The 24931-nt window shown below is 38.5% G+C and overlaps 2 protein-coding genes across 16 annotated transcripts in view; one reads left to right on the top strand and one right to left on the bottom strand.

The window, feature by feature from the left end:
• Window positions 1–24931, top strand: part of KMT2C (lysine methyltransferase 2C) — a 294475-nt gene that overhangs the window by 227210 nt on the left and 42334 nt on the right. For all 15 annotated transcript variants that reach the window (XR_009520703.1, XM_060021158.1, XM_060021157.1 and 12 more), the window contains 11 exons: window positions 1495–1675; window positions 5383–5487; window positions 6933–7070; window positions 7252–7284; window positions 7383–7499; window positions 12712–12844; window positions 13079–13293; window positions 14929–15002; window positions 16149–16331; window positions 17043–18968; window positions 19419–19711. Coding sequence is in view for 14 of the 15 variants with exons in the window: in XM_060021158.1 (XP_059877141.1) it covers window positions 1495–1675; window positions 5383–5487; window positions 6933–7070; window positions 7252–7284; window positions 7383–7499; window positions 12712–12844; window positions 13079–13293; window positions 14929–15002; window positions 16149–16331; window positions 17043–18968; window positions 19419–19711 (3398 nt within the window). In the remaining variant the exon portion in view is untranslated. The remainder of the gene's footprint in view (window positions 1–1494; window positions 1676–5382; window positions 5488–6932; window positions 7071–7251; window positions 7285–7382; window positions 7500–12711; window positions 12845–13078; window positions 13294–14928; window positions 15003–16148; window positions 16332–17042; window positions 18969–19418; window positions 19712–24931) is intronic.
• Window positions 8520–9180, bottom strand: LOC132430829 (small ribosomal subunit protein eS27-like). The gene has a single exon (XM_060020078.1). It carries the CDS (start codon window positions 9178–9180, stop codon window positions 8929–8931), a length of 252 nt encoding a protein of 83 aa, XP_059876061.1. The 3' UTR covers window positions 8520–8928.

Genomic DNA, 24931 nt, shown 5'->3' with positions numbered 1-24931 from the left:
CATGGGTTATATTAGGAAAAAATTCTTGCTAATGGTGGTCTCAGATTTCTCAGATTTATACTGAAGGCATTAAATAAATGATCTATAAAGTTCTAAGATGCTTTCCTAATGATAAAAGCATTGCCAGTATAAGAAACAAATCATCTCCTGCCCAGTGCTCTATATTTGTGGGTTTTCAAATTTCTTTTTCATAGTGAAATAACTTCTTCATTTAAAAAAAGTGAAAATTTCAAATCAAATATTCATCGCCTCTACCAGACTTCACATACCTCCTCCCCTGTCCCTTTTCAAAAGTTAACAGCTTGGTGTTTATCCTTTCAGAACTTTTAAAATAATTTATTTTTGTATAGTCTTGGTTTGTATTTTATGTTTTGCTGGACATATCACTCAACTTGCTTTCTTTTAATACTGTATCTTAGAGCTTCTTTTTTTTTGACTGCATAATTCTACATCCTTTTTAAAAATTGATGTATTTTATAGTATGGATATCTATAATTTATTTAGTCATATGCTTTTTGACAGACATTGAGTCTGTTTTCTCTTTTTGGTATTACTAAAAAATGCTGCAGTGAACCTTTTTTGTGTATGTGTCTTTGGCAAGAGTGTATTAAATGTTGGTAGTTACTGCAAAATTGCCCTCCACCAAGAATCCCCTTTCCAGGCAGACCACATTGTAGACAATAGAGTTTTGGGGTTGAAGTAAGTGAAGGGGGTCCCCAGTGCTTCCTTTTGTTCTCTTTATTGATGCTTGAGAAGTTTGGGGGAGATATAGAGCTGTAAGGAGCCCAGCTTGAAAGAGTGGTCTCTACAGTAGAGCAAGTATATTGAAATGGAGAAAAGTTAATATGAGTAAATGGATAAAAAGCCATAGCCTTTAATAGCCATACATTTTGTACACATAGTTTGTTTAAAATGACTATAAAAACCCTCTTTCAGATTTATAGCATGTGAAGTCTTTAATATGGTTGTATGCATGAGTATGAGAATACTAAATCTATCTGAAGTATATAAATATTAAAGCTGTAGATCAAACCCTTGTGCTGTGCTCTGTAGATAATCTATAAATATTAATAATATTCATGAAGTTTTAGTTTTTCTTATAATATGAATTAAGGTGCCACACTGTTACAAATTTATCCATTTTTAAATTTAATTGTAATCTAATCTGGGAGTATGGAATTATTATACTGCAGTTGGTAGAAACATATGTGACAGAATTGTGTGGTTTTATTTGCATAATTTTATTTGATTCTTGTAAAAAAAAAAACCCAAAAAACCTTATTTTTAAAATTCCGGTCAATTCTTTATATAAAAGAATTGACAGGCTATCTCTATAATTATTTATATATTTCTATATTCAATTTTTATATTGTTAAATACTAAGCTTTTCTGTTATTTCTGCCTTCTTATCAAAATGATGACAGAATTATCTGTTCTCAGTTTAGAATTTTATAACTAAGTCAATTGTTCTCATATGTGCTTATCTTTATCTAGGAAGCTTTCTTTGGAAAAGATCTTCTAGATACAACTAGACAAAACAGACTAAGTTTAGATAATCTATCAGAAGATACAGCTCAGCTTTCTTACAAAACAAACATGAACACAAATTTCTTGGATCCTTCCTTAGATCCACTACTTAGTTCATCCTCAACTCCAGCAAAACCTGGAACTCACGGTATGTGGAATCAGTGACAAACTTTTCTTTATCGCATTACATTCATCTTCCTTTTAATCAAACCTTTGAAATGCTTTAGTTTGGCCTCATACGCATTTTAAAAATTAACTTTATTGAAGTACCAGGTCTATAAGATTTATCAAATAAGTTTATCTGTGTAACAACCACTAAATCAACTCCTGTGAGTGGCGAAGGAAAATGTTTGGTTTACAGTTTGCTGAGGGTAATGTAAGGGAGTGTAATTAGGCCATAGTTGGTGAGTTATAAATATAATAGTCTTCAACTTAGGTAGATTTTTGTTAATTACATAGCCCCAAGAAATTCAGAAGAGGAAAAGAGTGCTGTAGCTGGGAACTGGCTGTTCCACTGTGATAACAAAGTGAAATATATTTCAGATCAGTTTCTCACTACTGAGGGTTTGGGCCAGATAAACCTTTGTTGGAGGAGGGAGGCTGTCCTGATATTTAGCAGCATCTCTGTCCTTATGATGTCATGATGATCAAAAATGTCTCCAGATATTGCCAAATGTCTCTGCAAAACTGTCCCCTATTGAGACCCACTGCCCTAGCTATAGTGAATATGGGGACTACCTAGAATCAGAGAAAGGTATGAGAGCTTAATGTTTATTAATATTAACGTCAGCAAGGCTCTCAGAGGTTTAACTAGTTAGGTATCACAAAGTTTTTCCTCCACTTCTGTATTTTTTATCTCGCTTTCAATTAGAAATTTAATGTTCTTCTGACAGGCTTCCTTTTGCCATTGAATTACATTTATTACTCCTTTAATCTTATAAACTCAGTTTGGAAAACAATCTTAAGGCAGCAGCCTTCCACTGAAAGATGACTTTTAATATATTAAGTAGTTACAGCTTCATTAACTTACCACTATCCTGGATGGAAATACAGGCTTTTATTTTTTATTTTAACTTCTTGAAATAATTAGAAGCAATCTTATCCCCTTGTTATTTGAATGCACCCAGCATGGGAGTAAAGGCCATGCTCTTTGTTTAATGTTAGCAGATCATTTTACTTTAGTTGTTGTTTTGAGTACTTACCTGCTCTGATCCCATGTTAATATGTTGTTAAAATAATGCATAGTGAAAGACTTGTCGGCCCTTCAAAGGATGTCTTACTCTGAAGGATTATCTTATAAAAGTCTTGACTAGCCATTTAAAGACTTACATAGAAGGAAATTGCCCTTGAGTTTTTATAAGGAAAAGAACTGAGGTTGGAAGGAGACATATTGTGACTGGAAAGACATTGCTGTACACTATTTTTATTCCTGTTTCCTTTATTTGAAGTTGTTTTTTCCACAGAACTCCTGAAGAGAGAATACTTTAATGATAAAGCCAAAATGTAGAGGACTAGAGTAATACACATTTCAAAACCTAGGTTAAATATAATGTCCTGTGCAGTCGAACCACTCTCTTGCCACTATGATGGAAATTCAAAAGTAATGGCTTCCTTTTTAAAAATACTTTATTCAATGTAGTCCATTACATCAGTTTTAATAATTTGTTGATAAGATACAAAATTTCTTCAGGTAGAGGAGAACTTTTAAAACATGGTCCTTTAAAAAACGCTGGTTGTAATTTGTTTAGTAGAATTCCATTGGTTTAAAACAAACAAGCCCGCAAACCTTAACCCTGGAACAATTATCCCCCAATTTTTTTTCTTTCAAGTGTACTGTTTTCTAGAGAATACATTATTGAAATAATTTGATTTCTTAAAAACTTTACAAATATTTGGGCATACAGAATTTACTTTAGCTCAATTTAAAAAATTATATTTTTATGTATGTCTGAATTCTATTTGAGAAGTATACGTTTAATGGGACAAGACTATTTTCATAGAAATATTTGATCTAGAATCTGGAGTATTTTATGTCCTCCCCTCCTCTCCTTTTTTTTTTTAAAATTTTTAATTGAAGTATAGTTGATTTACAATGCTGTGCCAATGTCTGCCTTACAGCAGAGTGACTCAGCTATGCACATATATACTTTTAAAATATTCTTTTCCATTATGGTTTATCATAGGATATTGAATATAGTTCTCTCTGCTATACAGTAGGACCTTGTTGTTTATCCATTCTAAATATGAATCCTTTTTTTTTCTTAAGTAAAAGTATAGTCCAAATGGATAAAAATATTCAGATATCCCTTAACTTAAATGACTAATAAAGTTTCTAAAGGTAGCCTAAATATTTTCCTGCTTGATTAGGCCAGAAACCCTGGTAGTTCTCCTTGACTCTTCATTATCTCATATTCCACATCTGATATCTCCGCAAGTTTGCCTCTGCCTTCAAATGATACCTCACCCTCCCACCACAGTCTTGTGGGCTGGTACCACCTCTCACTTAGACCCGTCCAAGGCCTGCTGACTGATCCATCTCCCCTCTTGCCAACATGCCTTACCCCCTCCTCCACCCCCGTCGGTTCTGCGCCTGGCAACCAGCGTTTCCCTGTAAGATGTCAGTCACACCCTCCTCTGGCAGTCTTCCAGCAACTTCCCATTATACAGTTGACCCCTGAACAACAGGGGTTTGAACTGCGAGGGTCCACTTATATGAGGATTTTTTCCACTGATACGTACAGGAGTCCTACCATCCCTGGCTGCCTGAATCTGCAGAGGTGGAAATGAGGATATAGGGAGGGCCGACCACAAGTCATATTCGGATTTTTGACTGTGTGGAGGGTCGGTGCCCCTCACCCCCATGTTGTTCAAGGGTCAGCTGTACTTTATACTTCAGAATAAAGCTCAGTCTTCGCCTTGACTTGTAAAACCATCCATAATCTTGCTTAACTGCCTTTTCAATCTCTTACCACTCTTTCCCTTTCTTACCGCAAGCACTGGCCCCTTGTCTTGACAAAACTCTTCCTGCTCTGGTCTTTGCATCTGCTTTTCCCTTTGCCTGAGGTACTCTCTCCATTTTAGGGCATATGCTCCCGTAGCTTGTTTATTAGATTTGTGCTTGGTAACCACCTTTAAAAGGCCTTCCCTGACCACTTTATCTAACAGTATTTCCACATCTTATTCTGGATCCTTCTTTCCTTATTGCTTATCTTTATAGCACTTACACTGCTGTCATTTATTTACTGTCAGACTCCCTCTGCGAAAGTAAGCTCTGGAGGCCATGCACTTTGTTTTAGTCACTTCTGTATTCCCAGTGGCTGGACCAGTGCCTGTTAACATAATCCATAGACATAATTCTGTGGGTGCTCAAACACTTTCTTGAATAAATAAGTGAATTAATCAGTGTTAAGGGTAAAGCTGGAAGTAGGCATTTAACTAGATGGTATCTGGTTTATACTTTACAAGGAACTTCTAAACAGTAGGTTTGCCTTTAATATTTTATTTATCTTCTGGAGCGTTTTCCAGATGTCATTTTTAGTGATGCCACTTTCTTAATTTTTTGCTTTGTTTCACTTTTATTGCCTGTGGGTTTTATTTTAAATTTTATTTTATTGTTAATATACAGTAGTCACAAAAACAAAAGTCTTAATTTTTAATGTTTTGTTACTGAAAATGTTGGAGTGCCTTTTCTATGAAAAATTCCTTACTTTAGAAGTAATAAACTTTTTATGACTCTAGTACTTACCTCAGTATCTGCTGTATTCTAGATATTTAGTAAATGGTTGAATGAGTGAGTTTTAGAATTTAATGTCTAGGAAAATACTGACACTTTACAAACATACTTACTGCGCTTAGGCACTGCTGATGATCCCTTAGCCGATATTTCCGAAGTCTTAAACACAGATGATGACATTCTTGGAATAATTTCAGACGACCTTGCAAAATCAGTTGATCATTCAGGTATATATGAGTACTGTTTGCCCAGTGTCTATTTTATGATGTGAGTGAGAGGTATGTGTGTGAAACAAGCTTAGTCTTTTCTCTGAAACTGAAAAAAAAATTTTTTTCTTTCTTTTTCTTCCTTCCTTCCTTCCTCCCTCCCTCCCTCCCTCCCTCCCTCCCTCCCCTCCCCTCCCCTCCCCTTCCTTTGTCAAAGAACTCATCATTTTATTTGATCTGCCTTGGCTTTCCTGCTTTAAGAGGGGAAATAGCAAGTTAGTTAATTTCTGTTGCCTGTCTAATTGCATCAGATTTAAGGCCTGTTGCCTTAGAGTCCTGCTGTACCTGTTTCTTCTTTTGTTTGCACCGTCCCCCAGCTCCCGTGGTAATCATCCATTTTATTTGGTTTGGGTCTTGTAGGTCTTGATTTATGCACTTTCCAGGTTGAGAGCTCATCTTGTCCATTTGGTAAGAAACTGAGCAATGGATGACGGCTGACTAGAAGTAGTCTTTTTTTTTTTAAATAGTGATTTCAGCTGAAACAACCTGTAGGTGCATGTGTATTTGTTATAGTGCTAATTTGTCACTAATCCAACTTTGCTTTTCCCTTTGTGCGTGCAGCTGAAGCATGGTACAACTGTACTGTGTTTTGGATGACTTTCTCTGTAGTGTTCTTTTTTTTTTAAATGAATGGTTTTATTCATGTTAGTATGTAATTTATAATATTACCCAAATATTATAGAGTTAGTTCCTATAAGAGCAGATAAGTTCCAGATAAGAGCAGATGAAATTTTACTTTTTGATAGCAGTAATATTGAGGAGGAAGCATGATAAAGTAGATAAACCAGTTTTAAATGTGACTATTGCTTAAAAACCAATTTATATGAGATAAAGCATGTAATAAACGTAATCTGTATATTGTTTTTGACTACAGAATATTTCAAAAATATGATCTGTAGTTGAAATTATTCACAAAAGGATAATTTTTACAAGGCATTAAAAATTTTAGAGCTTGTCATTAATTTGTGTGAAACTTGTTTCACAAACTGCATATGATAAGTTGAACCATACATTTGAAACACTGTCTTCTAAGTTTAAGCAGTTAATTGTATATTAAACATTGTATATTGATTCTTCTTAGAGAGTCCTGTCTTAATAATATGCTGCTTATTTTTTTGTGGAAATTAGCACTTTAGAACCAGATGTGTTCTTTGGTTTCTCAGGGAATGTGTTTGCATTGATTAAACCATACCTTTAAGCAGCACCCAAGTTTATAGATACATTGTGCCTAATTTTTACTGATTGACTCTCCAGATTGATTTAGGAATCCAGATTAATTCAGAATTACAGGCTTCTCATCGCTCTGTGTTAATCATATGGTTGTGTTTTAATGCAGGGAAATAGTGTAGTGCATTCTGTGTGAGTGTTCAGAGTTCACTTTTTAATACGCATACCTTGCTCCTCAGCTGGAATAGACCTTGGTGCCGGCGTTGATGATCCTTCCTCTTTGCCTCAGCCAAGTGTCAATCAGAGTTCACGACCGTTAAGTGAAGAGCAGCTCGATGGCATCCTCAGCCCTGAACTAGACAAAATGGTCACAGATGGTAAAATATTTGCCCTACATCTAGGCTTTCTAAAAGACATGAGTAAATATGATTTTCAAAGACTTCTGCATGCTTATTTACAATTTAACTTCTCTTCTGATAATTTTATGTCAAATGCTGTTTTGTATCAGTATATTGAAATGATGGTTGTTAATATTTCCACCTCTTTATTTTATCCTAGGAGCAATTCTTGGGAAGTTATATAAAATACCAGGTATTTGTGTTTTGATTTTTAGTTTATAAGAATGGAATTCCCTGTGCTTTGGCTCTGTAGCCCTTTAATCGTACTGTCATTGGAACTGTGTCTCCTAGAGCTTGGAGGAAAGGATGTGGAGGACTTGTTTACCGCTGTGCTCAGTCCTGCAGCCACGCAGCCAGCTTCCGTACCACAGCCTCCGGCGCCTCCGCTGCTGCCCGCGCACGCTCAGGGTATGTCGCCTCTCGAAAAGTGTTGTAAGCATGGCTCTGCGGTGTGTGTCCCTCAGGAACCACGCACACAGACTGATGGCAGAAAGCCCTCTTTTGTGCCATGGAAGAGTACCAATCTCTGAGTTTCCCTCAGTTACACACCTACCTCCCTGACATCCTCTGGAAATCGGCGATTCTCTTCATGGCCAGAATTCTTCTGCTCACTTGATCTGCGGTGCCACTATTAACAGTGCCTGCCTTCTTCCCGTCCCCCAGTCCCAGTCCCAGCTCACTTTTACTCAGTCCTTCCTGCAAAGATGTTTGGAGAACTGCTCCCCCCTCACCTGACTGCCTTAGACTCATCCATCTGGTCTCAGTTTCACTGTCATTTCCTCAGTGGTTAGCAAATCACCACCTGCACACCTCCCCCATGCTTTTCATTGGTAGCATGTGGTGCAGATGTAAATGACTGTTTGGGTAATTATGGTTTTCCCTTTAGATTGTGAGCTCCTTGAAGGCTTGGGTCACATCTGTCTTCACCACTGTATACCTTGCCACAGAGTATGTCCTTAGTACATACTTTCAGAGTAAATCAGTGGCCTTTCTACCACTGTCGACTATGAAATTCCTAATTCTGTGGAAATTTGCCTATTTTGTTTAATCCACTTTCTTCTGCCTATTTGTAACTACTTGCAGAACAAGTTTAAGGCTCTCCTTTCTCCCTCTGCCTGGACAGCTAAAATCTGATAGGCTAGAAGTAAACTTTGTGGGAGTAGGTAGGTAAGGTGGTAGTGCTGCCAGTCTGGGAATCCCCTATAGAAGGGAGGTGGTGGTGTGTGTTCTTGATGATTTGAATAATGGGTCATTTCTCTATATCCTGTTGCACTGCTTCATGATTATATACTGAATTGAATAATTTGTAATGATACTTTTATAAGCTCATACACTGTTTTTGTGTAAGTGCTGAAATGTACAAATAATTTAATGTTATCTTTACTACCAATTTTGTGTATACATGAAAAATTCTATAACGCACATAATTGAAATATTTTAGTTTCTACCAGTTTAGCCTCTAAACATAAATTTACCTTGATTTTTGCTAGACTAAACATGTGATTTACATTTGGATAAAACAGACATCATAAGTGCTTCTTGCCTTAATTGTTCCCATATGCTGTCTTAATGATTAAGAACTCTTCAATATTTCTCTTCTCAACATATAAAAAAAACTATCTCCATGTTTTCTGAAACTAAAAGTATGTATTTCAGAAATCAAATCATTTAAAGATGTATTCCTTTATAAAAGGTTTTATGATCATTGTTTAAATCATTTCACTGTGCTGTCTCATTTTTAATAAGGTTTTGAAGGTTGGGGGCAGTTGATTTATTTTTTTTTACCCAAAATGTGTTTATTGGGATGGTTTCCCATTCATCTTGATTCCGGCAGCTTTTAGTGCTGCTTCCGTCTGCAGGAGCATCCTTCTGTAAGCCTTGCTTTTCCTCCTGTAGGCTGGCAGAGGACAGTAGAGCAGCCAACACACAAAACTACTGTGTGTGCATGGCTAGAGACGGTGGTGATTATATAGCATCCTGGGCATTTCACATCCATGAAATAGGAACTGGGTCTCTGCACCAGGCGCTTCTTCTTGTGTTTCCTCTTCTCTTCTGGAGAGGGATGAAGGAGATCCTTTGCGAGAGGCATGTTCTCGTGGGGAGGTCATCACCATCGGAAAGGTGGGGTTGATCTTTTTTTTTGCGTAGGAGTCGCTAAGATTTCAGCATTCATGTTTGAAAGAATAATAATTTAAGGATAAAGCATGATCAGGTCACATGCAGGGAGACCACACAGATATTCAAGAATGGCAACTCTAACATTTTCCAGGGCAAAGGAAGAGAGGTAAGTGGTCAGTGTTTAAGAAGGCAGAACAAAAAGTACACGTGGGACTGAATTGTGTCTACACAGCTAGGCATTGGCAGTTGGCCTTTTTTTCTCCAGGTTTCTGAGAGGCACTGGAGACCTCACACCAGTGAAATGACCTGATGAGTTACACATTTCGGCAGAGTAGCTCTGATGTCAGTATTGGAAATGGGTTTGACACAAGAAGAGTTGTACTAATGAGTTTATTGCAGTTGGGACTGAGTTAGAATTTGGGCTCCATTTAAATATATCTGCAGTGCTAATTGAAAGGAGGAAATGGATTTGAGAGACAGTGATGTTAGAATAAGTAGGATAGTGCTACCAAATGGATGTAAGATGTGAGAAAAAAGGAAATAAATTGAACTAGACTATATATAAGCCAGGCTTGCCTAGAGGACAACCAGTCATGCTGTAAACTGGAAACATGGAACAAAGAAGCGTGCACGCACGAGTGTGTGCATGTGTGCATGTGTGTGTGTGTTGTAGGGGAACAAAGAAGCGTGTGTGTGTGTGTGTGTTGTGGGGGGAGGGTAGTGGAGATGTAATGAATTTAGTTTTAGGCCATTTTTAGTTAGAAATGGGACATACACATTGTTCTGACTTACAGGCAGTTGCAGTTGTTCAAGGCTATAGATGAAAATTTAGGAATTGTCTGTTTAGTGGTTGGAAGGGTGAGGTTTCTTAAGAATATACTGCCAGTAGAGTACAGAATCTTGAAGAACTCTTTTTAATTAAATAATGAGTTACATGCTTAAGTCAACTGATTTATATTATACACTCCTTTCCCCTTTTGAAGCATTAGGTGGAAGTGAAAAAAGCTGAGAGATGGAGACACTGAGTGAGACGTATAGGATCTTCGCAGTGGCCGTCATCAGGCTGTAGGGTCGGGTGGGGTGAAAGGCACTGTTTCACTGGATGGTGAGATTGCTGTGATCTTCAGTGGAACAACTTAGTAGGAGCGATGAGGAGAAGGGCAGAGTGTGATGTGTTGACACTTTTACAGAAGGTCAGAAAGCGGAGAAGGGAAATTTCAAGAAGATTGAGACAGTAACCTGAAATCACTTTAGGTGAAAGTTCCATGAAGTGACTTTGCAATTCTTACCATGGTTTATGCCTTGAAAAAGATGCTAGTGTGACCAGGTATGGTAGACTTGAGAGAATGGGAAAAAGACCACCTCCTAGTTAAAATAATAACAAAGGGAAAATGCTTTGCATCTATTTATGTGTACTTAAGTTATTTAATTTCTCTGGGTCTTTTTGCATAAATGGAGCTACACGTAATAACCCATTTCATGGCCTGGTTGTGAGGACCAAAGAGTTAATTAACACATGTAAAGGTTTTGGAACAGTGCCAGGCATATACTAAATTGCTAATGAGTAATAGCTATTGTTATGTAAGGTTTCAGTCTAGTCGTATTGCAGGTACAGTAGTCAGTGCTGATAGCTCCAGGATAGATCACATTCTCACTACCAGGAAGGGAGCTTTTCTTTATCCTAACTACATGAAAGGCATTTAATATTTTTCAATAAAATATCATATTCCTTAGTGGAACCTACTTTTCTCTAAAGTTAAAAAATAGAAGTAGCATTCTACTTGGAATAAGTGCAGAAATCTTGCTTCTTAATCCGATCCTTGGAGTGAGCTTAAGTGTCCTGAGACACTTGTTGTGGAGTCCAGATCCAGTGGGCCCAGCTCTGCCGTTCTGCAGGAGAAGCCCTAACCTGGAAGTCAGATGATTCCAGGACCACCGTCCTTGAGACAAAGCCTGAAAAGCTGCGGGCAGTCAGCCCCAGTGTCCTCAGACGAGCTTGAGGGTCGTAACGGAGGGTCTGGTTTGGCTGAAAGGACATTATGTAGTGTAGAACATTATGTGGGCAGGACACTTCGTTATTTTTTCTAATAGCTTGGCAAGTGGTTGGGTTAGGAGTTCTGTGTCACTATACCAGGTGTGCCCAGTATTAACCAACTTTGTAACTGATTTTCATTTGTATAATTAACTGGTGATGTGGATCTCCTAGTGTTGTTCTGAGTGTTACGACGTAAGTAGAGGCCGTGTATTTATTATGTCTTTAAATTGGAAGGGTTTTCTCCCCACCTTCCAGTTTTATTGAGATATAGTTGACATACAGCACTGCATAGTTTAGGGTGTACAGCATAGTGATTTGACATACGTCGTGAAATGATTACCACTGTAAGTTTATGGAAGGGGTTTTTGAAGGTACACCAAAAAAAGGTGGGTTTTTTGTTCGTTTGTTTTTTTTGCTGGAAAACTGCTTGGTTAAGGACAGTTGGCTTATTTCCAAATCGTTTAGGAAAATAGATGATCGCAATAGGGGTTGGAGTTATATGCTTGTGGAGAGTTTGGAGAAACACAAGGTGGTCTTATTATGGTTTGCCTAATGTCTATTTAGAAAGAAGATGTGAAGGTACTGGAATGAGAATTAAAATACATTTGGGGGCTGAAACTGCAAGTAATGAAAATTAGGTCAAAACCAGAAATTATTTATTTTTACAGTAGTCATCCAATTTATAATGGTAGATGAAATATTGCTTGTTGTTCCAAACTACTTTAGAGAAAGTGTCAATTTGAGAGTAATAGGTGTATTTTTCATATAAGGGACATCTGTTTGTAAATTTTGAGTGAAAAAGAATGTTTGATACAACTCACTAGCATTTGTTGAGATTGATTCTTTTTTTATTTATTTTTATTTTTTTGTGGTACGCGGGCCTCTCACTGCTGTGGCCTCTCCCGTTGCGGAGCACAGGCTCCAGACGCGCAGGCTCAGCGGCCATGGCTCACGGGCCCAGCCGCTCCGCGGCATGTGGGATCTTCCTGGATCGGGGCACGAACCCATGTCCCCTGCATCGGCAGGCGGACTCCCAAACACTGTGCCACCAGGGAAGCCCTGATTCTTTTTTTAGAGCTCATATGTACTGCATACTTACTGCATAGCAGGCACTGTGCTGAAAACTGCACATACAGTATGCCAGTTACATTATAGAATACCTTCATTTTATAGAAACAGTGATTGATTCTGCTTATAACAAGTAGCAGAATTAAGATTCAAGCTCAGGGCCGTCAGACTCCAAAACACATGCTACTTCCATTATACCATAATGAAGTAAACAGAATTACAGAGTCCATATTTCAAAATTTTATAACCTAGTCACTCTTTAAGTGATATTTTACAGTATAATATTGGGGGGAAAATCCTACTTTTAAGTAGTGTTACGAATTTTTATTTAAAAATATTTCCGCCGCTTTTTAATTATTTTTTAATAATATGCAAAAATTGCTGCTTTCTTCTTTTAAGATGTTTTTTCACGGATGCCACTCGTGAATGGCCTTATCGGACCTAGTCCTCATCTCGCACATAATTCTTTGCCTCCTGGAAGTGGACTGGGAACCTTCCCTGCTGTAGCGCAGCCCCCCTACACTGATGCCAGGTATTTAAAAGCCTCCACGTTCTACGGAAACGTAAATCTTTTTTGTTATATGAATGGTTATTGGTCTGAGTGATCGTGCACAGTGTTAGTGTGTTGCACTCATTGTGATCTTTGCGAAAAATCATCAAACATTTTAGCTATTTTGTAATAATAGGTTTAATGAAACTGTACTTGACCATAGTACTTAGAAAGTTATTTTATGTTTATGAAGTAAAGTTGTTTATTATTTGCCAGGGATAAAAATCCAGCATTTAATCCAATGGCAAGTGACCCTAACGGCTCTTGGACATCATCAGCTCCCACTATGGAAGGAGAAAATGATACAATGTCAAATGCCCAGAGAAGCACACTCAAGTGGGAGAAAGAGGAGGCCCTGGGTGAAATGGCAACAGTAGCACCAGTTCTCTACACAAATATTAATTTCCCCAACCTAAAGGAAGAATTCCCAGGTAAGTCACGGATATATCACTGCTTACATGTGACCAGCTTTCCCACACGGCACAGGCTTTTTTTGTTCTTGTCTCACTATAACAGAGAGCCTGTGTATCACCATTAATTTTTATCTAGTGTGACTCTGCACAATGTGAAGATTCCCTAGATATCTAGAAACATCTTGCATTTTCTTAGTCCTAAGCCCGGTACCGATTTGCATATTTTCCAGAAGTTAATTTCAATTAATGAAGTGATTCCAGCTCCTAGCAGTCTTTTTAAATACATGGAAGTCAGTGTTGTGTTATATGTGTAATTGTACAAGAAAATTCCTAGAATAAAAAGCTTATCATTTAATCAGAAGTATTAAGTTAGGCTAAATCAGACTCCATTCTAAGTATTGTTCACATTGAAACTAACTCGGAATTATTTCCCCTTCTTCCCAACTGTCTAGCCCATTTGAAAAAAGCAGATGGTACAGTGGTACCATTTTTGAAAATTCTCATTAGCAAGAGGATGAAACATTTGGAATAATGTTACTTACAGAATATTTGTAAGCAAATGCTCATTTAGTATCTTGAGTTCATGTTGCAAGACAAACTAGGATTTGAAAAGGTCACTTAAGCTTTGTCTTGCAATAGTTTCCCAGCTGTCATATAGCTCTTTTAAATTACTAGAGGAGTACTTAAAAGTGGATTTTTTATGGATGACCCCTGTCTTTTTTGGTTTGGCCACCTTGTAGTACTTTATATATTATTCATAGAAATAAATGCTACCTTATCTAACAAGAAAAGTCAGTGGTTTAATGCAGGGCTGTCTGTTAAAGCAGTATACACATTCTTCAAGGGTTTTTTGTGTGTGTGTGTGTTTTTTTTAACCACAGTTTTATTTGCTGCTTAGAGATGAGTATATCTGGTTCTATTAAGTCACTTAGTGTCAGTGTAAAAATTGTCCTTAGATTGGAGCTGTAGGTTTCCTTTTTTTTAAAGTAATTTTCTTTAATAGATGTACTGTGTGATTCTAGAACCTCATGAAATACCATGTTAAGGCTGTTGGTCTGCAGCTATTTCCATTTTCACTGGCTATTTCAAAGCTTTCTGTTTATGAATATGGACAAAAGCATTTCTACATTTATTGCTAACTGTTGATCTCACCCACATTTCATTTTGTGTACTGTCCTGACACTGAGTTCATAGAAGGGGCTTGAAATCATTGCTTTTCCGTATCTTTGTTGTGCACAAGTGCTGATGAGATGCTTATTTTTAATAATGATTACTTCCTTTTGGTCAACTTGATAGAATTCTCTTGAGTACAGATGTTTTCCAAAACGTTTAGCTTTGGTCCTGGTAGCATCTTACATGGTTGAGGGAAGTTATTATGTTTGGCTTAACTTTATCTTGGCTGCTTAGAACTTTGATTTAAAAACTTCCCAGCTCCACCGGTGAGATTGTTAATGAGGCAGCACTCCATTCAGAAATATGTTTGGTCTGCTGTGTGCCAGGAACTTTATACCATACAAAGAACTAAATACAGGACTATCATTTATGAAAATATGGGCAGAATAAGTTTAACTGTTAGCAGTTTATCAACCTTTTGATTAAGACGCATCATTACCGTGGTTCTGTGAATGTGTCTACTGTGTTCTTTTGTTGCAGACTGGACTACTAGAGTGAAGCAAATTGCCAAGCTGTGGAGAAAAGCAAGCTCACAGGAAAGAGCACCATACGTGGTATTTAAAAAAACTCACATGTATCATGCCTTCAGATACAATACGTGAATCTTATTATTATCGTCTTAGGTTCATAAAAAGATTTCCCATTCCAAAAAACATATGTTAAATACTTGTACAACTAATAAACAGCTTTGTTTTATAGTGTTTTCCTAACTCATGATGTCTTAATATAGAGGGTGACATTTTCATAAGCTGGTTAATAGAACCAGTATGTTGAAGATTGAAATCACTTATCCTAGGAGCGTGTTTAACTCATTTCACTTTTAAATTGTTTTATCTCTTCGAAAGAGTACTACATTTTGCAGCCACATTAATGTGCCTCAGTTTCTTCCACAATAAGCTCTTTTTGTATTAGGTTTAGTAGAGGATTTTGAAAGAGGTATACCTGGACACCTTTAAGGAGCTTTTGAAACATGGACTTGGCCAGGAATTATTAGGGTATTTTATAAGATTCACAGTTCAGATGGTGACTTATTTTCTCCCAAAGAGCCAAATTAAGATTGTCAACTGGATCCAAATCCTTGCTTTCATTTGAAAGCATATGATATCTGCATTACCGTTTTGAAAAATACATGTACTTATTTTCTACTTTGATCTTCAGCAGACATACTGTCAGTGATAATGACTGCTTGGATCAAGCAGAAAATTTTGGTGGGGGGATGTGTTGATGATGCTTTGCTTTGTTTTACCTTGACTGGCAGAGGTAATGGCAGGATATTTTTAATATTTCTCAATGATTTTTCTTTTTTTAACGTTAAGCTTCAGGTTCCAGATTTTAGATTTGGAGGATTGATTTGGTATTTTCCTTTTCTCTAAATTGAGAGAGATATTAATCGTTCCATTTTTGAAGAGTCTGTTACAAAAATTAGGATTGAAAATATTAGATTACACCTGGGTTCTCTAGCCTGGTTCAAATAGAGAGATGGAAATATGTCTTCAGTTGAAACATGCCTTATAAAAGGGAAAAGTGGGGTAGTGTCCAGATCTTTTCACACAAGAGGCTGTAAGTTCTCAAGATTAATATTTCAACTGTTTACAACTATTTAACCCAACTTTTTCTTGCTTTTGTATGATAAAATTTGCCATAGTTTTATTTAATTTTAACATATACTGGGAGATAATTTTCTTCTCCTTTTTTCAAAGCAAAAAGCCAGAGATAACAGAGCTGCTTTACGCATTAATAAAGTACAGATGTCAAATGATTCCATGAAAAGGCAGCAGCAGCAAGATAGCATCGATCCCAGCTCTCGTATTGATTCAGATCTTTTTAAAGATCCACTAAAGCAAAGAGAATCGGAACATGAACAGGAATGGAAATTCAGACAGGTGTGTGTTTCCGTTTCTTTAAGAATTGGCTTTTTAGGACTTCCCTAGTGGTGCAGTGGTTAAGAATCCGCCTGCCAATGCAGGGGACATGGGTTCGAGCCCTGGTCCAGGAAGATTCCACATACCATGGAGCAACTAAGCCCATGTGCCACAACTACTGAGACTGCGCTCTAGAGCCCACGAGCCACAACTACTGAGCCCGCCTGCCTAGAGCCCGTGCTCCACAACAAGAGAAGCCACCGCGATGAGAAGCCCGCGCACCGCAATGAAGAGTAGCCCCCCGCTCGCCGCAACCAGAGAAAGCCCACCCAGCAACGAAGACCCAACGCGGCCAAAAATAAAAAGATAAATAAATTAATTAATTTAGAAGAATTTGCTTTTTGAGAAAAGAGCTGTTTATGATATAGTTTCAGCTATAGTTCTTACTACAATATAAAAATTTGATTTAAAATAGACTTTCCTTTCTCAGTAAAATATATTTAAGTTGATTTTGGGAAGTTTTAATAAATATTATAAACGATATGCTGCCGTAGACATTCGGTATACTGTGATGAATAATAGTCTCTCCTCTTGAGGAATTTACAATAGGGGAGCAATCTGGAAACTGACGACATCAAACGAATAAATTTTCTGTTGCTGTTCCCCCCTGCCCCGTGACAGCTATATTCTTCCTTAGCCGTATGATTGTTTTTTTCTTTCCTATTCCAACAGCAAATGCGGCAGAAAAGTAAGCAGCAGGCTAAGATTGAAGCCACCCAGAAGCTGGAGCAGGTGAAGAACGAGCAGCAACAGCAGCAGCAGCAGCAGCAGCAGCAGCAGCAGCAGCAGCAGCAGCAGCAGCAGCAGCAGCAGCTGGGCCCTCAGCCTCTTCTGGGGCAGTCTGGCTCGGACACGCCGAGTGGCGGCATCCAGAGCCCCATGACCCCGCAGCCTGGCAATGGAAATACGTCTCCTGCACAGCCCTTCCATAAAGACCTGTTTGCAAAGCAGCTGCCTGGCACCCCCACTTCCGCGCCATCAGATGACGTGTTTGTAAAACCGCAAGCTCCACCCCCTCCTCCGGCGCCGTCCCGGATCTCCATCCCAGAGAGTCTGTCACAGGCTCAGGCTTCTCAGCCGCCTTCCCCACAGATGTTTTCCCCTGGATCTTCTAACTCCCGGCCGCCATCTCCAGCGGATCCTTATGCGAAAATGGTTGGTACCCCAAGACCATCTGCTGGGGGCCATGGTTTTTCCAGAAGAAATTCTGCACTGGTGGAAAACTGTGCACCTTTACCGTCCGTATCTAGGCCCACTCAGATGAGCGAGACAACAGCAAGTAGGCCATCCCCAGTCAGAGATCTATGTTCTTCCTCCACAGCAAGTAGTGACCCCTATGCAAAGCCTCCAGACACACCTAGGCCTGTGATGACAGATCCGTTTCCCAAACCCTTAGGCCTGCCCCGGTCTCCTGTAGTTTCGGAACAAACTGCAAAAGGTCCTCTAGCGTCTGGAACCAATGACCACTTTACTAAACCGTCGCCTAGGGCAGATGCGTTTCAAAGACAACGGATACCTGATCCATATGCTCGACCCTTGTTGACACCTGCACCTCTTGATAGTGGTCCCGGACCTTTTAAAGCTCCAATGCAGCCGCCCCCATCCTCCCAGGACCCTTATGGGTCAGTGTCACAGGCACCGAGGCGATTGTCTGTTGACCCTTATGAAAGGCCTGCTTTGACACCACGACCTGTAGATAACTTTTCTCATAACCAGTCAAGTGATCCATATAGCCAGCCTCCCGTCACCCCACATCCAGCAATGAATGAATCCTTTGCTCATCCTTCAAGGGCTTTTCCCCAGCCTGGAACCATATCAAGGCCAACATCTCAGGACCCATATTCCCAACCTCCAGGAACTCCACGTCCTATTGTAGATTCCTATTCCCAGCCCCCAGGAACATCTCGCTCCAATCCAGACCCCTATTCTCAACCTCCTGGAACTCCCCGGCCCACCACCATCGGTCCGTATAGTCAGCAGCCACCAGCCCCAAGGCCGTCTGCACAAGCAGACTTATTTGTTACATCTGTAGCTAATCAGAGACGTTCTGACCCACGTGCTCACCCTCCTGGAACACCGAGACCTGGAATTTCTGTTCCTTACTCTCAACCACCAGCAATACCGAGGCCAAGGATTTCAGAGGGTTTTATTAGGTCCTCAATGACAAGACCGGTCCTCATGCCAAATCAGGATCCTTTCCTGCAGGCAGCACAAAATCGAGGAGCAGCCTTACCTGGCCCTTTGGTAAGGCCACCTGATGCGTGTTCCCAAACACCCAGGCCACCTGGACCTGGTCTTTCAGACACTTTTAGCCGTGTCTCCCCATCTGCCCCTCGTGACCCCTATGATCAGACTCCCATGACTCCGAGATCTCAGTCTGACTCTTTCGGAACAAGTCAGGTTGCCCACGATGTCGCTGATCAGCCACGGCCTAGATCAGAGGGGAGCTTCAGTGCACCTTCCAGCTCACCCATGAATTCTCAAGGCCAGCAGTTCTCCGGTGTGTCCCAGCTTCCCGGACCTGTACCGACCTCAGGAGTCACCGATACACAGAGCACTGCAAACATGTCTCAAGCAGATACAGAGAAACTGAGACAGGTAAACAGGTTGAATGTTCTCAGATGTTTTAAGTGTGTTATTTGAGAATGCTGTTCATCTTATCAAATTGAGTAATTTATGTACAGCTGTTAAAGTCAATCTTTTCTGTAGAATTGGTCATACTGCGAAGAAGAAAAATGAAATTGGTAAAATCAACACTGATGAATTGGGCTTATTCTTTTATCTAATTTCAGTTTTCATGAGTTGGTAGAGGAATTCTTAAATATGAAAGGTTCAGTTTTGTGATAGTTGTATGGCAAGGAAAAGGACCCAAATCATCACTTTATTTTTTATAACCGATTGAATATTTAAGCGTAGCTAGTGTTTTATCATACTTTGAAATATTATGGTATTTTAAACATTACCATAGTCAAGAATCCGAAGCATTGAGACTTAAAAAGCTATTACTTTTTAAAAAGTCCAGGTCATTTTTTGTTTCTTTCCGTTCAGCGACAGAAGTTACGTGAAATCATCCTCCAGCAGCAACAGCAGAAGAAGCTGGCAGGTCGACAGGAGAAAGGGTCACAGGCCCCAGGAGCAGTGCCTCATCCGGGGCCCCTGCAGCACTGGCAGCCGGAGAGTGCCAGCCAGGCTTTTACTAGGCCTCCCCCGCCCTATCCTGGGAGCATCGGGTCCTCCATTGGCCCTCCTCTAGGACCTAGATATGCTGCTTTCCCAAAAGACCCGCGTGGACCCTGTACTCCTGATGTTACTGGTATGGGGATGAGACCTCATGGATTTAGGTAATGCGTTTAGTTTCTTCACATTTAAATAGCTAATAGAAGGGAATATGCATGACTGAAATTATTTTGTTTGGGACCATTTTTTAATTGTATAGTTAATTAACAATGTTGTGTTAGTTTCACGTGTACAGCAAAGGGATTCAGTGTCTCATATATATATGTGTGTATATATATACATATGTATATATATTCTTTGAAATTACTCTTAATCAAGAAGTTTATGCTGTTTTTTACTTTTTGATCCCTTTGAGATATGATCAACATTATTTTTCACTAATGAGAGGTCGTGGGTTTTTCTTTAAACCCCTCAGTACCCAACAGAGTGTAAAAGCACTCCGTTTGTTATTAAATACTGACTGTACTAGCCTTACGTCACAGCCACAGCGATGGAGTTTATCCTACCAGTCAAACCTTTAAAATGTAACTGCCCTATTCCTTCAAAGCCTACTGTGATGTGATGAGTGAGAATTATTCTCTCCTTAGATTTTTAATTTTAATTTACATGGTAAATATTTGTGGAAATTTCAAAATTGAAAGGATGTTTTCCTGTAGGAATTTTTTGTGATGAGTGGTTTCCATCTTTGAAGTGGCTAGTAGAACAATCAAAGCCAAATGTAGGCCTGAGTTATAATAAGGATTATATTATAACATAATAATATTTCTTTAACATATGCTTTTCATTTTATCAGGTATAGTTTTTAGTCTAATACCTACCTCCATGTTAAAGGTTTACCCTTGTTTTCCTTTTCTCTTTCTCCTTTTGCCTGTTGCTATTTTTTTTTTGGTTTTTTTTTTGGAAAAAATTACATTACAATTTTATTATTGTAAGCAAATTAAATTCCAAAGGAAATACTTTTAGAAACAAAAAGGTTGGAATTTTGGAGTCAATCTTCAGATTTTTTGTGGTAATCCTGGTAGGATTTTTAAAGATTGTCAGACATACGCAGTCTGCTATCTTTTTTTTGTTTCTTTGTTTCTGCTTTATAACAAAATGAATCAGTTATACATATACATATGTTCCCATATCTCTTCCCTCTTGCATCTCCCTCCCTCCCACCCTCCCTATCCCACCTCTCCAGGCGGTCACAAAGCACCTAGCTGATATCCCTGTGCTATGCGGCTGCTTCCCACTAGCTATCTACCTTACCTTTGGTAGTGCATATATGTCCATGCCACTCTCTCGCTTTGTCACAGCTTACCCTTCCCCCTCCCCATATACTCAAGTCCATTCTCTAGTAGGTCTGTGTCTTTATTCCTGTCTTACCCCTGGGTTCTTCATGACATTTTTTTTTCCTTAAATTCCATATATATGTGTTAGCATATGGTATTTGTCTTTCTCTTTCTGCCTTACTTCACTCTGTATGACAGATTATAGGTCTATCCACCTCATTACAGATAGATCAATTTCATTTTTTTATGGCTGAGTAATATTCCATTGTATATATGTGCCACACCTTCTTTATCCATTCATCCGATGTTGGACACTTAGCTTGCTTCCATGTCCTGGCTACTGTAAATAGAGCTGCAATGAACATTTTGGTACATGACTCTTTGAATTATGGTTTTCTCAGGGTATATGCCTAGTAGTGGGATTACTGGGTCATTTACTGGGTCATTTTTAGTTTTTTAAGGAACCTCCATACTGTTCTCCATAGTGGCTGTACCAATTCACATTCCCACCAGCAGTGCAAGAGTGTTCCCTTTTCTCCACACCCTCTCCAGCATTTATTGTTTGTAGATTTTTTGATGATGGCCATTCTGACTGGTGTGAGATGATATCTCATTGTAGTTTTGATTTGCATTTCTCTAATGATTAATGATGTTGAGCATCCTTTCATGTGTTTGTTGGCAGTCTGTATATCTTCTTTGGAGAAATGTCTGTTTAGGTCTTCTGCCCATTTATGGATTGGGTTGTTTGTATTTTTGTTATTGAGCTGCATGAGCTGCTTATAAATTTTGGAAATTAATCCTTTGTCCGTTGCTTCATTCGCAAATATTTTCTCCCATTCTGAGGGTTGTCTTTTGGTCTTGTTTATGGTTTCCTTTGCTGTGCAAAAGCTTTGAAGTTTCATTAGGTCCCATTTGTTTATTTTTGTTTTTATTTCCATTTCTCTAGGAGGTGGGTCAAAAAGGATCTTGCTGTGATTTATGTCATAGAGTGTTCTGCCTATGTTTTCCTCTAAGAGTTTGATAGTTTCTGGCCTTACATTTATGTCTTTAATCCATTTTGAGCTTATTTTTGTGTGTGGTGTTGGGGAGTGATCTAATCTCATACTTTTACATGTACCTGTCCAGTTTTCCCAGCACCACTTATTGAAGAGGCTGTCCTTTCGCCACTGTACATTTCTGCCTCCTTTATCAAAGATAAGGTGACCATATGTGCGTGGGTTCATCCCTGTGCTTTCTATCCTGTTCCATTGATCTATCTTTCTGTTTTTGTGCCAGTGCCATACTGTCTTGATTACTGTAGCTTTGTAGTACAGTCTGAAGTCAGGGAGCCTGATTCCTCCAGCTCCGTTTTTCGTTCTCAAGATTGCTTTGGCTATTCGGGGTCTTCTGTGTTTCCATACAAATTGTGAAATTTTTTGTTCTAGTTCTGTGAAAAATGCCAGTAGTAGTTTGATAGGGATTGCATTGAATCTGTAGATTGCTTTGGGTAGTAGAGTCATTTTCACAATGTTGATTCTTCCAATCCAAGAACATGGTATATCTCACCATCTATTTGTATCATCTTTAATTTCTTTCATCAGTGTCTTATAATTTTCTGCATACAGGTCTTTTGTCTCCTTCGGTAGGTTTATTCCTAGATACTTTATTCTTTTTGTTGCAATGGTAAATGGGAGTGTTTTCTTGATTTCACTTTCAGGTTTTTCATCATTAGTGTATAGGAATGCCAGAGATTTCTGTGCATTAATTTTGTATCCTGCTACTTTACCAAATTCATTGATTAGCTCTAGTAGTTTTCTGGTAGCATCTTTAGGATCCTCTGTGTATAGTATCATGTCATCTACAAACAGTGACAGCTTTATTTCTTCTTTTCTGATTTGGATTCCTTTTATTTCCTTTTCTTCTCTGATTGCTGTGGCTAAAACTTCCAAAACTATGTTGAATAAGAGTGGTGGGAGTGGGCAACCTTGTCTTGTTCCTGATCTTAGTGGAAATGGTTTCAGTTTTTCACCATTGAGAATAATGTTGGCTGTGGGTTTGTCATATATGGCCTTTATTATGTTGAGGAAAGTTCCCTCTATGCCTGCTTTCTGGAGGGTTTTTATCATAAATGGGTGTTGAATTTTGTCGAAAGCTTTCTCTGCATCTATTGAGATGATCATATGGTTTTTCTTCTTCAATTTGTTAATATGGTGTATCACGTTGATTTGCGTATATTGAAGAATCCTTGCATTCCTGGGATAAACCCCACTTGATCATGGTGTATGATCCTTTTAATGTGCTGTTGGATTCTGTTTGCTAGTATTTTGTTGAGAATTTTTGCATCTATGTTCATCAGTGATATTGGCCTGTAGTTTTCTTTCTTTGTGACATCCTTGTCTGGTTTTGGTATCAAGGTGATGGTGGCCTCATAGAATGAATTTGGGAGTGTTCCTCCCTCTGCTATATTTTGGAAGAGTTTGAGAAGGATAGGTGTTAGCTCTTCTCTAAATGTTTGATAGAATTCGCCTGTGAAGCCATCTGGTCCTGGGCTTTTGTTTACTGGAAGATTTTTAATCAGAGTTTCAATTTCAGTGCTTGTGATTGGTCTGTTCATATTTTCTATTTCTTCCTGATTCAGTCTTGGCAGGTTGTGCATTTCTAAGAATTTGTCCATTTCTTCCAGGTTGTCCATTTTATTGGCATAGAGTTGCTTGTGGTAATCTCTCATGATCTTTTGTATTTCTGCAGTGTCAGTTGTTACTTCTCCTTTTTCATTTCTAATTCTATTGATTTGAGTCTTCTCCCTTTTTTTCTTGATGAGTCTGGCTAATGGTTTATCAATTTTGTTTATCTTCTCAAAGAATCAGCTTTTAGTTTTATTGATCTTTGCTATCGTTTCCTTCATTTCTTTTTCATTTATTTCTGATCTGATCTTTATGATTTCTTTCCTTCTGCTAACTTTGGGGTTTTTTTGTTCTTCCTTCTCTAATTGCTTTAGGTGCAAGTTTAAGTTGTTTATTCGAGGTGTTTCCTGTTTCTTAAGGTGGGCTTGTATTGCTATAAACTTCCCTCTTAGAACTGTTTTTGCTGCATCCCATAGGTTTTGGGTCGTCGTGTCTCCATTGTCATTTGTTTCTAGGTATTTTTTAATTTCTTCAGTGATCACTTCATTGTTAAGTAATGTATTGTTTAGCCTCCATGTGTTTGTATTTTTTACAGATCTTTTCCTGTAATTGATATCTAGTCTCATAGCGTTGTGGTCAGAAAAGGTACTTGATTCAATTTTCTTAAATTTACCAAGACTTGATTTGTGACCTAACATATGATCTATCCTGGAGAATGTTCCATGAGCACTTGAGAAAAATGTGTATTCTGTTGTTTTTGGATGGAATGTCCTATAAATATCAATTAAGTCCATCTTGTTTAATGTATCATTTAAAGCTTGTGTTTCCTTATTTATTTTCATTTTGGATGATCTGTCCATTGGTGAAAGTGGGGTGTTAAAGTCCCCTACTATGATTGTGTTACTGTCGATTTCCCCTTTTATAGCTGTTAGTATTTGCCTTATGTATTGAGGTGCTCCTATGTTGGGTGCATAAATATTTACAATTGTTATATCTTCTTCTTGGGTTGATCCCTTGATCATTATGTAGTGTCCTTCTTTGTCTCTTCTAATAGTCTTTATTTTAAAGTCTATTTTGTCTGATATGAGAATTGCTACTCCAGCTTTCTTTTGGCTTCCATTTGCATGGAATATCTTTTTCCATCCCCTTACTTTCAGTCTGTTGTGTCTCTAGGTCTGAAGTGGGTCTCTTGTAGACAGCATATATATGGGTCTTGTTTTTGTATCCATTCAGCCAATCTGTGTCTTTTGGTGGGAGCATTTAGTCCATTAACATTTAAGGTAATTATCGATATCTATGTTCCTATTCCCATTTTCTTAATTGTTTTGGGTTTATTATTTTAGATCTTTTCCTTCTCTTGTGTTTCTTGCCTAGGGACGTTCCTTGAGCATTTGTTGTAAAGCTGGTTTGGTGGTGCTGAACTCTTTTAGCTTTTGCTTGTCTGTAA

Source organism: Delphinus delphis, chromosome 9 (genome assembly GCF_949987515.2).
Source record: "Delphinus delphis chromosome 9, mDelDel1.2, whole genome shotgun sequence".
Taxonomy (NCBI): Eukaryota; Metazoa; Chordata; class Mammalia; order Artiodactyla; family Delphinidae; genus Delphinus; species Delphinus delphis.
Note: the sequence above shows the minus strand (reverse complement) of the source record. Positions and strands in the feature narration are given on the sequence as shown.